At 39.8% G+C, this 15287-nt stretch overlaps 1 protein-coding gene across 3 annotated transcripts in view; it reads right to left on the reverse strand.

Annotated features, from left to right (window-relative positions):
- Positions 1-429: 429 nt before the first annotated feature.
- The window catches only part of thnsl2 (threonine synthase-like 2), a 95375-nt gene continuing 80517 nt past the window's right edge, over positions 430-15287 (reverse strand). For 2 of the 3 annotated variants that reach the window (XM_051930130.1, XM_051930131.1), the window contains exons 8-9: positions 13825-13976; positions 431-1364 (exon numbers count right to left, since the gene is read on the reverse strand). In XM_051930130.1, the coding sequence (XP_051786090.1) occupies positions 1172-1364; positions 13825-13976 (345 nt within the window). In that variant the 3' untranslated portion in view covers positions 431-1171. Of the gene's footprint in view, positions 1365-13824; positions 13977-15287 lie in introns of all 3 variants that reach the window. The other variant, XM_051930132.1, reaches the window with a different exon arrangement.

The following is a 15287-nucleotide window of genomic DNA, read 5'->3' on the forward strand; positions in this document are numbered from 1 at the left end:
CACACACACACAGGTGCTCCAGGCTTGCAAAAGAGAGAGAGAGTGAGCGAGAGAGGGAGGGACGCATAAGGTAGAGAAGGCTTGTTTTTGTTTTCAGTTCTATTTACGGTGATCGGTTCGTAGCCTGCATTGTTGCAATGTTAGTTTTCTTGGTGGTTTATTAAATTACGGATTTTTCAAATGTTTATTTTTTTTCCCCCTGTGCTTAAAACTCATTAAAAAAGTGTTATTAGCTAGCGGTTCCTAGCACTATAGCGTGAACTATTGCAGTGTTAGTTTTCTCTGTGTTCAAGGTTTTCTCAGTGTTATTCAATGTTTTTACATTTAGTTTACTATTACGCTGTGCATTCTATGGTATAATTAACTTTATTTGTGCTTAAAAATTTTAAAAATATATATTTACATACAGTTCGTACGGGTCTGGAACGGATTAATTGTATGTAAATACAATCCTATGGGGGAAATTGCTTCGGTTCACGACCAAATCGGTTTACGACCAGAATTTTGGAACGAATTATGGTCGTGAACCCAGGTTCCACTGTATATACATATATTTTAAATCCTTTCACTACACAATAAGGTTAGGAAGACTTGGAGCTCATCCAAGTAGCACCAGGATCATGGTGAGATTGATCCCTGGATGAGATACCAGTCCATCACTAAGGCACATCGACACAAATACTCAAATGGCCAATTTAGAGTTAATAATTTAACTTGCATGGGAAGAAAGTATAGCATTCAGAAAAAGCCACAATCACAAGTGCAGCAGAAGATACATTGCCTGGAACTGAACTTGCGCTGTAGGTCACTGAAGCTTTAAGCTTGTTGACTTAAAAGTATGCAATGTACTGCTTATGAAGACTAATAAATCTATTTTATTTTGTTTTTATTGTTAAAAAAAACAATTTAATTTCAAAAACATTTTTGCCTTCCTCAATTTTGATAGTAAAATTAAATATTCATTTTTGAAGATGAATTACCTTCATATCAAGTAGTCCTGGTATGACAGGAATACAATTAAACATTCAGGAATTAAGATTATACAGATGGAGGAATACATTCTTAATGCAAAAGATTTCAATAGTACAGCAGGCATAATTAGAAATCAATGATTAGGTATCCTTTCTCTTCAGTGAAACCCCTGCAATTCTTGGAACTTCAGGGTTGCTAATCAATGCCTTCTCATTTGTATTAATTTAATCTTCTCTCGCAGGATGCTTTCCCAGTTAGCACTTTTTTGCATGCTTATTTTCTGTGTTTGCTTAGTTTCCAAAGCAGAGATTTTTTCTGGGATTTCAAGAGGCAGACCTGCCTGTTTCAGTACTTCCTGGAATTTTGCAGCAGATGCAGTTGCCAAAAAGCACCTAAAGAAAGTGAACAAAAAACATTTTTATAGGTTTCTCATTGATGGACTGATCGAAACATTCTGAATAATACTGGAACAATATGAACTATAACACACAAGTAATTATTCCTGCTACATTTATAAACAACATTGCAGAATGATAATCAAGTAGTAAATTCATAGTTTTATTTTTCCTAAGCAAACAATACAAAACATTTAGGAAGTACATATTATGAAAAATAAGTATACCATATAATGCTGAAATATGAGTAAACCAAGGAGATAAAGATGTACCCTCAGGTAAGCCTAAATATCCTTCACAGACACAATTCTTAGACTAGCTACCATTACAGATGAAGAATGGTAATACATGTTATCCATATTACTAACCGAGAATGCTAAACCGGATGATGGACGCAGGCACATCCGGCCATGGGCCGTAGCTGCAAAAAGACGTACTGCGCAGGCGCAAAAAGAGTCCGCGAGAGTCGGCTGAGGAGCCGAGAAAGGCGGACAAAAGAGGGCGAGAGAGGCGGATGAGGGGCCGCGAGAGGCGCAGGCGCAAAAAGAGTCCGCGAGAGTCGGAGAAAGGCAGAGAAAAGAGGGCGACAAAGGCGGATGAGGGGCCGCGAGTGGCGGACAAGACCACAGAAAAAAGGAGTGAGCACATACAAAAAGGAGAAATGACGCGCAAGTCAAACGCAGGAAAAGCACGAAACACATTGCACACGAAACTAGACCCGAAAAAAAAAAAAAAAAAGAGGCTCGCGCACAACAGCAAGGCACCCCTCCCCCCCCCCCACCCCCCCCCCCCCACAGGCACCGGACGGGACACACACCAAGAGGGGGGATTCAACAAGCCCATGGAACACAAAACCACCCACAGACCCTACAAGCGAGGGACGGGACACACACAAAGAGGGGGATTCAACAAGACACAGGAACACAAAAAGAAAGAAGACGCTCGCGCAACAACAATCCTCAACAATCCCCCCCCCCCCCCCCCACCCACATCCATAAGAAGTCACACCCAAAGGCACATATTCTAAAGTGAACGTCAGCACCTTCACACTAGACAGCATAGGTGTCAGCATTGGTGGATCTCCTTACAATAAAGCACTATTAACCGTTCAACTGCAGAAAAGGAAACATATTAACAGTGACTGCGACCCTCCTTATTACTTATCCATATTTCGGATGCTGAGAAAGAAACAAGTCATGAATACACGGTCACGGGTACAAAACGAAAAGGAAATGATAACAGGAACAAACACACGAACACGAAAGAAACAACAAAATAGACGGCTATGCAGCATAGGTGGATCTCATTACAATAAGGCACTATTAACCATTCAACCGCAGAAAAGGCTCCATATTAACAGTGAGTGCAATACTTCTTATTACTTATCCATATTTCTAAAAGAAAAAATGTCTCGACTCCAAAAACGCAAAGCTCAACTAAAGCTTCTAACTAACGATGTACCTAAAAGTAAAAACTTTATGAACTGCGTTAGATCCTACAATAGTTCATTTGCTTTTAGTAAATATCAGGCCACCAAAAGGCAATGGCCCATACTGCTTTCCCATATGTGCACAAATACTGCATCGCATTGGAACAGTGCACCCCTGAAACAAATCAACAACGCAAATATGCACAAATCTACATCCTGGATCCACATGACGCAAACTTTCAATCAAAGTGCTGCATCGCAACAGGCACGGATTCAAAACGAAACACCTCCTGTCTCAGACATACGTTAACGGCAAGGAAGGCTACAACGGGCGTCTCACACAGCACAGGCAAATCGATTACAGCTCCAAAACAACACGTCCCAAATACTACATATGCAACAACGCGCCTCTCAAACGGCACAAGCAAAACATACACCGGGAAAATTCATTCGGATTAATGAATGTCATTTGCAATCATTGTCATTCAGTTCACTTCCCTGAAGAAACAACTGACAATACAAGTAATACATTTAGACGTTGTTGTCAAAAGGGTCAAATTAGACTGCCTTCTTTACATTCATATACTGAATATCTACAGAAGATTCTAACTGACGATGTACCTGAAAGTGAAATCTTTATCAACTGCATTAGATCCAACAAATCGGTATCCACTATGAACATTAACGGTGGCACTGCACGTGACATCCGTCTTCAAAAAATGTTGTTTATTGATGAATGTACAATGGCATGAAGTCACTTACTCAACACCATTCATAAACTTCTACAAACGTTTATGAATAATAATATTCGATTTGGAGGAAAGGTACTTTTATTAGGAGGAGATTTTAAACAGTGATTAGCTATTCTTCCAGATGCCATGCACTCAGCTATTGTTCAGTGCAGCTTAAAATACGCAGACAATTGGCATTGCTTTCAAAAGATACAGTTAGTAAAAAGATACGATGTCCAGAACCAGATCATAACAATTGCTTATTACAACTGAGAGATGGTACACTCACAATACAGATGGACTTCAGCCACATATTATTACAATTCCTCAAGCCTTTATCTGCGACGACTTAGTTACAGAGAGATTTGGAACAGCAATCTCATTAGACCAAATGCCCCTTTTAACACAACGCACTATATTATGTCCAAAAAATATTAATGTGGAAAACATAAATACCCAAGTCATTCATTACTTCCTGGAGAGACACAACTCTTTCTAAGCTCTGACAAAGTTGACTCTGATCACGATAATGACCATCTTCATTGACCTTACAAGTTCTGACCTGGAATTACCTTTTACACTTAAACGGCGTATACAAAGAAATTTTCCAATAAACCTTTACACTGTGCCACACACTTTTTTGTTTGCTTTCTATTTGCATCATCTACACCGTCACACTATTCTATATCTCATTCATACATCACGCTCTTTGTCATTCCCAACACCAGGGGTTGGCGAGCGAAGCGAGCAGGGGGCAGAGCCCCCTAGTGGTTTACATAATAGGGAAAAGATTCCTAGTTGCCTAACAAAGTCAGGGGTCTTATGTTTGCAGGCCAGAGATGTTCATCAGACTGGACAACCAAAAATGTTAAAGCAGCAGGGTGCTGTCTGTCCCTTTAAAAGCATTGTATCTAGAAACCCTAACATATACAGTGCATCCAGAAAGTATTCACAGCGCATCACTTTTTCCACATTTTGTTAAGTTACAGCCTTATTCCAAAATGGATTAAATTCATTTTTTTTCCTCAGAATTCTACACACAACACCCCATAATGAAAACGTGAAAAAAAAGTTTACTTGAAGTTTTTGCAAATTTATTAAAAATAAAAAAAAAACTGAGAAATCACATGTACATAAGTATTCACAGCCTTTCTTCAATACTTTGTCAATGCACCTTTGGCAGCAATTACAGCCTCAAGTCTTTTTGAATATGATGCCACAATCTTGGCACACCTATCCTTGGCCAGTTTCGCCCATTCGTCTTTGCAGCACCTCTCAAGCTCCATCAGGTTGGATGGGAAGCATCCGTGCACAGCCATTTTAAGATTCTCTCCAGAGATGTTCAATCGGATTCAAGTCTGGGTTCTGGCTGGGCCACTCAAGGACATTCACAGAGTTGTCCTGAAGCCACTCCTTTGATATCTTGGCTGTGTGCTTAGGGTCGTTGTCCTGCTGAAAGATGAACCATCGCCCCAGTCTGAGGTCAAGAGCGCTCTAGAGCAGGTTTTCATCCAGGATGTCTCTGTACATTGCTGCAGTCATCTTTCCCCTTTATCCTGACTAGTCTCCCAGTCCCTGCCGCTGAAAAAACATCCTCACAGCATGATGCTGCCACCACCATGCTTCACTGTAGGGATGGTATTGGCCTGGTTTCCCCCAAATGTGACGCCTGGCATTCACACCAAAGAGTTCAATCTTTGTCTCATCAGACCAGAGAATATTCTCTCTCATGATCTGAGAGTCCTTCACGTGCCTTTTGGCAAACTCCAGGCGGGCTGCCATTTGCCTTTTACAAAGGAGTGGCTTCCGTCTGGCCACTCTATCATACAGACCTGATTGGTGGATTGCTGCAGAGATGGCTGACCTTCTGGAAGGATTCTCCTCTCTCCACAGAGGACCTCTGAGCTCTGACAGAGTGACCATCGGGTTCTTGGTCACCTCCCTGACTAAGGCCCTTCTCCCCCAGTCGCTCAGTTTAGATGGCCGGCCAGCTCTAGGAAGAGTCCTGGTGGTTTTTGAACTTCTTCCACTTACACATGATGGAGGCCACTGTGCTCATTGGGACCTTCAAATCAGCAGAAATTTTTCTGTAACCTTCCCCAGATTTGTGCCTCGAGACAATCCTGTCTTGGTGGTCTACAGACAATTCCTTTGACTTCATGCTTGGTTTGTGCTCTGACATAAACTGTCAATTGTGGGACCTTATATAGACAGGTGTGTGCCTTTCCAAATCATGTTCAGTCAACTGAATTTACCACAGGTGGACTCCAATTAAGCTGTAGAAACATCTCAAGGATGATCAGGGGGAAACAGGATGCACCTGAGCTCAATTTTGAGCTTCATGGCAAAGGCTGTGAATACTTACAGTATGTACATGTGCTTTCTCAATTTTTTTTATTTTTAAAAATTTGCCAAAATCTCAAGTAAACTTTTTTCACGTTGTCATTATGGGGTGTTCTGAGGAAAAAATGGATCAAATTCATTTTGGAATAAGGCTGTAACATAACAAAATGTGGAAAAAAGTGATGTGCTGTGAATACTTTCCGGATGCATTGTAGATGAACTAAAGGAGGTCATTGATGCTACAACTCAATGACATTTGTGTCAGGAGGAGGTGAGCTGAAACAACCATTTGAAACAAAGAGATCAGACAACAAGCTGAGAAATGAATTCTGTAGTATTTAAAATTAAGGCGGTGCCAATATACAGTCTGCTGAAGGTCTTATTCACATTTCACTGCAACAGGAATTTTTCTCTTTAATAAACAATATGTTTCTACTAGTAGAAGGAGCAGGAAACTTTATTTTCAATTTATCAGAAAACTCTACTGTTTCATCTTTGCTTACGGTATACAAACCTGCCAGACACTTACTTGACATCTCTCTATTTCACAAACCCCTCATACCACTTTTTGATTTAGCTTTATACTACCTTTTGACTTGGGCCTGCTAAGCTAATATTGTCCATTAAGCTGTATTTGTACTAAAAAACACCTTTTAACACACACCTTTTTCTATTGCATCTTGCTTGAACGTGTCATCATCTGACTCTTTTGTGCTGCCTGTACTGATCCTATTTCTACTGCATTGGCAGCTCACAATGACAGTCTCTTCACGATTTATGTTTGTTTACTTGCATGTGCTTTTCAAGTTTATTAATTTATCATAAATGGAATAATCTTTAGCTTGTTACTTTAGGCATTACTCTTGATTACTTTGTAAAGAACCTTGTGAAGATGTGAACACTGTAAAGAAATATATAATAAAGAGTAGCTGTACATTTAGTTAAAGAGATTAAAAAAACATTAACAAAAAACAAATATTATTCATTCTACTGGTATGACTTATAAGTGAAATTTTCACATTTCTCTATGAAAAAAATCTCATTTCTGTTCTACCAAATATAACATACTGTAACATATCCTTGGAATGAGTTGGTTACTTGAATTTAATCAAGAAACCACCTAATTTATTAAGTTTTATTCTTAACTAAACTGAATGTTTTTCCATGCATGTACCTACCTGTTTGATATGTTGTAAAGCACATTGAGTTACATCCTTTGTATGAAAATGTGCTATAGAAATAAATGTTGAAGAACAAACTTCTGATGTGCATGAGGAGTGTGTTCTGGCACTCCTAAATCCTGTACAGTGCTTCATTTTCTAAACTTCAATTAAAAAGATCATTTCTAATTTCGCCAAAGCAAACAAAGGCATGTCAAATGTAAAAGAGCTAAGCTTTCTGCTTCTTTAGTCAAGCCACAATTCAGTCAAAATATCCTGACACATTTTATCTATATGTCTGCCATACATTTTTCCCCTTTTATTATTATGTTGTATTTGGGATATGCCTTTACCTAAGCACACTTACAAAAAAAATCCTCTTCTTTCGGCTGCTCCCCTTAGGGGTTGCCACAGCGGATCATCTTCTTCAATATCTTTCTGTCCTCTGCATCTTGTTCTGTTACACCCATCACCTGCATGTCCTCTCGCACCACATCCATAAACCTTCTCTTAGGCTTTCCTCTTTTTCTCTTAGCTGGCAGCTCTATCCTTAGCATCCTTCTCCCAATATACTCAGCATCTCTCCTCTGAACATGTCCAAACCAACGCAATCTTGCCTCTCTGTCTCCCAACCGTCCAACCTGAGCTGACCCGCTAATGTACTCATTTCTAATCCTGTCCATCCTCGTCACACCCAATGCAAATCTTAGCATCTTTAACTCTGCCACCTCCATTGCTGTCACAATGTCTGTCACTAATATTGCTGGTCTCACTACGGTCCTGTAGACCTTCCCTTTCACTCTTGCCGATATCCGTCTGTCACAAATTACTCCTGACACTCTTCTCCACCATTCCACTGTGTCTGCACTCTTTTTCACCTCTCTTCCACAATCCCCATTACTCTGTACTGTTGATCCCAAGTATTTAAAAAACTCATCCACCTTTGCCAACTCTACTCCTTGCATCCTCGCCACTCCACTGACCTCCCTCACATTTACACACATGTATTCTGTCTTGTTCCTACAGACCTTCATTCATCTCCTCTCTAGACCATATCTCCACCTCTCCAGGGTCTCCTCAACCTGCTCCCTACTATCGCTACAGATCACAATGTCATCAGCAAAATCATTGTCCATGGGGACTCCTGTCTAATCTCGTCTGTCAACCTGTCCATCACCATTGCAAATAAGAAAAGGCTCAGAGCTGATCCCCGATGTAATCCCACCTCCACCTTGAATGCATCCGTCACTCCTACCGCAGACCTCACCACAGTTACTCTTCCCTCATACATATCCTGTACAACTCTTACATACTTCTCTGCCACTCCCGACTTCCTCATACAATACCACAACTCCTCTCAAGTCACCCTGTCATATGCTTTCTCCAGGTCCACAAAGACGCAATGCAACTCCTTCTGGCCTTCTCTATACTTTTCCATCAACACCCTCAGAGCAAACATCACATCTGTGGTGCTCTTTCTTGGCTTGAAACCATTCTGCTGCTCACTAATCATTACCTCACTTCTTAACCTAGCTTCCACTACTCTTTCCCATAACTTCATGCTGTGGCTCATCAATTTTATCACCCTGTAGTTACTACAGTCTTGCACAGCCCCCTTATTCTTATCGGCACCACTACACTTCTCCATTCCTCAGGCATCCTTACACTTACAAAAAAGTGCAAAAAATACATTTGCCTGTTTGGCAAGACACTAGTAGATAAAGCTGAAAAGCAATTGAAAATACCAATCTGTAGTAAAGTACAAACTTAATAGTGAGGTTAGTTCTATAACTAGACCACAAACTAGCCTTTAGCTATTCAACATAGCACTCAATGAAATAAAGCTTAAGCAAAACAAAAGCATTTGGGAAAGTTGTGACTTCAAGAGCACCAGAATATTGACAAAGTTATGAAGAAATATTTTCCCCTTCCTAATATCCTCGGTTCTTGAAAATTTTATACAATAAATGGTTTCAGACCTTTAAACAAAATGCAGTATTAAACAAAATGCAGTATTAGAGAAGGGGAACCTGAGTGAACACACTAGGTCTGAGGCAATAGTCGATGATATCGTCCATCGTTGATGTAAATAAAAATTGGTGATTGACTCCAAACATTGGCAAACATTTCCTCAAACAGCTGCCATCACATTTATTTATTTTTTAATAATCTTGCACATCACACAACAAAACTGTCAAGTTGTCATATACTCAGCAGGAGGTGAGTGTGATTCCTGTGATACTCTAGTTTACTGTAGTGATTTGTTCCTTTTTTTTTTCTTAAGTGGATGGAGGAGCTAAAGAAAGTAGTGACAGGGGAATGGCCAAATTAGTCCTTACACAGAGACCCAATCTGAGAGGTCACTGTGAACCACTAGCTGTCATCACAGCTCTGCAAGTACACCTAAATTCAGGCTAACTTTTCTCATTCTTGATGAGTCATAATATTTTATTCATATGCGTATGCAACAGGGCTCAGAAAACTAATCAATTGTCCTTATGATGATTCTTCATTGGCTGTAGACCATGCCTCACAGTAAAAAAGACAAGACAAAAAAGACAACATAATTTATAAGAGAGCACATTAACATTTTCAACAGAATGAACAGCAATATAAATAGAACAGAATATTATAGTTACAGTGGAACCTCGGTTCACGAACGTCTCGGTACACATACAAATCGGTTTACGACCAAAAAGTTCACCAAACTTTTGCCTCGGTTCACGACCACACACTCGGTATACGAACAAGCCAGGTTCCCTTTCGGTTTGTACATGTTCAGTCTCTCCCTGTGCATTTCCTGTGCAGCAAGCAAGAGAGAGCGAGAGCGCGAGACACACACACGCACACACACAGAGGCAGCACACACACAGGCAGCGAGAGAGAGAGCCACGCGCACACACAGTGACAGAGAGATAGAGCCGTGCACACATACTGGCAGAAGAGAGAGAGAGAGAGCCACGCACACAGGCAGCGCGAGAGAGACAGACGCGCACACATACAGGAGCATGACAGAGAGGCGCGCACAAACACAGGAGCGCGCTAGAGAGACACACACACAGGCGCTCCAGGCTCGCAAAAGAGAGAGAGAGAGAGAGAGAGAGTGAGTGAGCGAGAGAGGAAGGGACGCATAAGGTAGAGAAGGCTTGTTTTTGTTTTCAGTTCTATTTACAGTGATCGGTTCGTAGCCTGCATTGTTGCAATGTTACTTTTCTTGGTGGTTTATTAAATTACGGATTTTTGAAATGTTCATTTTTTTCCCCTGTGCTTAAAACTCATTAAAAAAAGTGTTTTTAGCTAGCGGTTCCTAGCACTATAGCGTGAACTATTGCAGTGTTAGTTTTCTCTGTTGTTCAAGGTTTTCTCAGTATTATTCAATGTTTTTACATTTAGTTTACTATTACGCTGTGCATTCTATGGTGTAATTAACTTTATTTGTGCTTAAAAATTAAAAAAAAAAAAAATTTACATACAGTTCGTACGGTCTGGAATGGATTAATTGTATTTACATACAATCCTATGGGGGAAATTGCTTCGGTTCACGACCAAATCGGTTTACGACTAGAGTTTTGGAACGAATTATGGTCGTGAACCGAGGTTCCACTGTGTATATATATATATATATATATATATATATATATATATATATATTATATATATTGTGATCGTGGACACTAGGTGGCACTATTGCTCACCTTTTCCCCAACAGACAAACACACTGAACACAAGTTACAAGTACTAAGAATATATTTTTTACTTTCTTTTCTATAGTGCTCCAAAGCACCTCCACCACAACAAACAGATAATCATTGTATTATTATTATAGTTATTATGACAATTCTCTTCTCCCAGCAGCTCCGTCACACTCACTCCCAACTCCGGCTCTCCTGCTGGGTCTCCACTAGTCCTTTATATAGTCCTTGACCCATAAGTGCTTCTGTCCTTCTGTCCATGTGATTCACAAACACTTCCAGGTCAGATGGAGACTTGTATTTTCTTCAGCTCGGAAGTACTTCTGTCCTTCTGTCTCCATGACTTGGGAGTACTTCTGGGCTATATTGGAAACAGAAGTCCCTGTGTCTCCTTGCAGCATCCCCTGGCAGCACCCACGGTACCCAGCAAGGCTGTGAAGCCAAACTCCATCTCCCTTAGTGCCCTGCGGGAATCTGGGTCACTGCTAAGCTGGCAGGGAAGTCGCCATCTAGCGTCCTGGGGGTTTCGTCCGGGTTGAGTTGCCAGCCGTCCATCACAATATACGTTCCTAGAGCACCCGCGAATTGTGGAAAACCGCAAATTATGGATATGGGAAAAAAAATGTCTATTTTTATAGTTTAAACCCTAAATATGCCCCCAAAACAATTTCATTTCATTCTCAGCTTAATACATTACTTAAAAAAAAAAAGAATGTAAAGGTAAATCCGTATACTGTACAGTACTGTACTGATGATATGTCACCCGCAGTGCTAGAATGTAAAATACTGATGTTCAAGCTATATGTACTGTAATTCATACAAGCACATTTTCATTGTCAGCAGCCTTAGAAGGTGCAGGGCGTTTTGGCGGCATCTTGGGGCTTTAATCCTTAAACTGCAAAATACTTGGGGGTTAATGCATCCCTGGACACCAAATACTTTTTTGCTGCACTTTTTAAGTAAACATCACAATTCACAAAGAAAAAGTAAAATTTTAATGGAACACATTTTTTTTTCATGCAAAGAGCATCACAATTACTGCAACACTGATCATTTTACACACTGCCAATGAACTGTAAAAACTATTTTAAAAAACTACTGGAACAATATGTACAAAGTGCAACTGACGCCATTGATAAAATTCAGTAAATCTTCGAGCCAACTGTGTTTAAACTGGCTGCAAGTAAGCACACTTAGGCCAACGCTGATGCTGGCAGGCTAGTCTAGTGCAGTGGTCATGAGCTGGCTGCTCAACAAATGTACAGCACTGACTAATCAGCTCCAGCATGCTGGTAAATTGCATTGGGAACCGACTATAGCCGGTTGCGGCGTTCAATGAATGTATGTCGCCGAATATACTCGGGTCCTGCGTGCTGGCAAAAGGCACTGGGAAACAACTATAGCCGGTTGTGGCGGTTTAAGAGTTAAGAAGAACAAAAAGGAAAATATAAGGACACTCAGCTGGAGATGCGTCACAGGGCAGCAGTCAATCAGCAGCAAGGAGAAATGAATAACGTTGTAGCGGTCCAGTGCCGCTAAGATTCACACCTTCGAGAAGACAGTGATTTATTTATTTTTATGGTGGAGATTCCAGGGATGCACCCAGCCTTGGCCCAACCCACATGCACTCACAAACCGAGACAAAAACAAAGCAAACCGTAATCAAACAGCAAATAAAGAATGTAATGAAAACAAATGAAATAAATGACAACAACGATACCACCCCTGTTCCCCTTACGGCGATTACACATTAAATACAACAAAGCACAAACAAAACACACACAGTAAAGTCCATGAAAAACAGCAACGGATGAAATGTAATGATGAAAATAGTCCAGAGATCTGCACGTTGAATGGGAATGTAAAGACAGTCCTACTGGTAGTTCCTGAAATGGTGAAGACGGGTGGATGGGTTCAGGAGTGCTCCTTTCTTCGCAAGATGGCCATGAATCCACTTACAGTCCTCATGTACACAGACAGACAGCAGACAATCCAGACGTCAACCACGAAATGATCCAGGACAAAACTAATAAGTACAGGTAGGTAACCCAACAGAAGGTAGACGGACAGGAACTTGAAACACAAATTACAAAAACTTTTTTTTTTTGCTTTTGGTCAATGGCCCCCTTTTTAAAAGCCGCGCTGACATCCTTTGACCCCCAACAGCCCCTGCACCCTCCGCAGTAGACCAATCAGAGCCACTGCAGGGACTGCTGGGAGTTGCAGTTTCAAATTCTATTGGCTACTTTCACCATCCGAAGCTGCGATTTCCTCTACGGTTGCTTCCTGTTCTCTCCAAAGTACAGTGTTGCCACGAAAAAAGCCATAAAAATTGCAGAGGATATTTACGGTTTCCGCTAACAGTTATTGGTTAGGTTCTAAGAAAAAATCCACGAATTCTGAACCGCGACCTTGCGGGGGTCTACTGCATATATATATTCCATTATTCTAAACAACAGCTGGTTTAGCTATATAGCACCAACTATGATGTACAGTAACATATAGTTTATAACGCTTTATAAATAATGAGGTGCAGAAATTATGTAGAAACTTCTTTTTAATGTTTTAATAGAGAAGACTATTACACATTAAAGCAATTCAAAGTTTTCTATTACAGTTTAGTATATCAAGTCTACTATACTGTTACTTTTTCTTTAAGAAGCTTCCATGTCAGGCCTGTGTGCTTGCGGAGTAGTTTTAAACCAGTTGTGCATATCTTAATACCTAAAAGTTTCTGTACTAAGAGTTTAAATGTAATGAATTGTTTAAAAGTGTCTTAATCACTGCTTATAGATTGGAAGGTTTATTTGAATTTAGGTCATGCATTAATAATTTTAACAATGACATTAAACCATGCTTAAAAAGTGACATTTTGCCAAATGAATGCGGAATACAAAAACATTATTTGCCAGTAGTTTATTCTGTAATATTATGTTTGCATTACTGTAAACTAATGGAAAAACATTTGCTATTTTAAATTATGTGATATTCTGCTCTCTGTATTAAATAACTATTGGGTCACTGCTTAAACATCATTTTGCCCAGGAGATGTCATTATTATAACTTAAGCTGTAATTTGTTTTGCATATACTGGTCACTAACCTTCTTTGATGACTTGGTGGATTTTTGTAATGGTAAGACACAGCAACAGCAGTATGTGGACACAGCAAGTAATGATTTTCTTTCCAGCATCTTTTCATGGTCTGTATAATTACATCATCCTTCACTGAGCAGGAAGATATGATCTTAGAAATCTTAAAAAAAAGTATATATTTGTCAATCTGGTTGTTAATTTAGAACATGTGGTAACAACTTTCACTTGGTTCTAGATCGAACATATGGAAAAAAAGATTTTTCAACAAACAAATGACATAAACTGGTTAAAAAAAATTCATCAAATGAGCTTTAAAAAGTAAAATTAAATTAGGCCAGACTGGCTGAGTAGTATGTGAAGGAGTAAACTAGTTAAGCAATCCATATGCCATTTTGTTCACCTGTCACTTATGCAACCTCTTACTCCATTGCTGGTTTGTGGGGAGCCAGTGTCCCATTCTTTAAATTGTGGGAACTAAAACGGAGAGACAGAGATGGAATCCCCAGGGCAGGAAATGAATTTTATGAAAGGAAGTCCAGCGAAAGACTAGTATACAAAATGGAAATAAGAAGACTTTTTTTTGGAGCACATAACTGCCCAGATCTAAACACTACCGTGTAGAGTCGCTTGTGTTGTACATAGGAGCATTGCTTTTGAATGTTATTTACCTATTTACCTTTATTTACTTACTTCTGACAGCGTAAAGTCACAAGTAAAATGCAGAGCTTCCCACATACTTATACAAAGTACAGCGATGGCAAAAGTGTGATGACCCTTCTACATCGGAGCAAGAATGCACATCACGATCTGAGTTTACCTCTGTTATAGCGTGTCTATGTGAAAACAGCAGTGTCAAATGGGGGGGGGGGGGGTGTTTGGGCTTGTGAACGCGGCTGAGATAATAATAAAACTGAATAATAAAAAAAAAAAACAAAGCTAACCTTTACAAGTATCATACATTACACCAGCTGTTACAGACTGAAATCAAATGTATGTTTTTATTTTAAAATAGTAAGAATAAGAGCAGTTCACTTCTCAAAACGGAGTCGTGCGGGATCGAACTCGTGACCTTTTGATTCCCAGTCAGCAGCTGATACAATGACTGCCTCCGTGGCGCTACAGTAAGTCATGTCAATGTCGCGTGCTAAGGCGGCTTTTTTTCCTGCAGTTATATTTTTGAATAAAAGCGCATTTGTTCTGTCATATTTGTACCTTTTGTGAAAGTGTTTCTTTGATATTTGGACTTCAGGCTTCATACATACGTAGACAGTTTATGTCTACATTTTGTCATTTACTACTACATTATGAAAAACGTTTCTGTTTTAAAAATGTGTTTACACAGATTACTGTAGAAACGGAACAGACATGAAATGCGTGTGTTCTAAATAACGATCTATTATTTTCACTCTAAAACTCAACTTCACTCCCAGAAAATCAATCAAAGCATGAGCTGGGAGAAGTTCATGCACGT

The sequence above is a fragment of the Erpetoichthys calabaricus genome, chromosome 7 (genome assembly GCF_900747795.2).
Source record: "Erpetoichthys calabaricus chromosome 7, fErpCal1.3, whole genome shotgun sequence".
Classification (NCBI taxonomy): domain Eukaryota; kingdom Metazoa; phylum Chordata; class Cladistia; order Polypteriformes; family Polypteridae; genus Erpetoichthys; species Erpetoichthys calabaricus.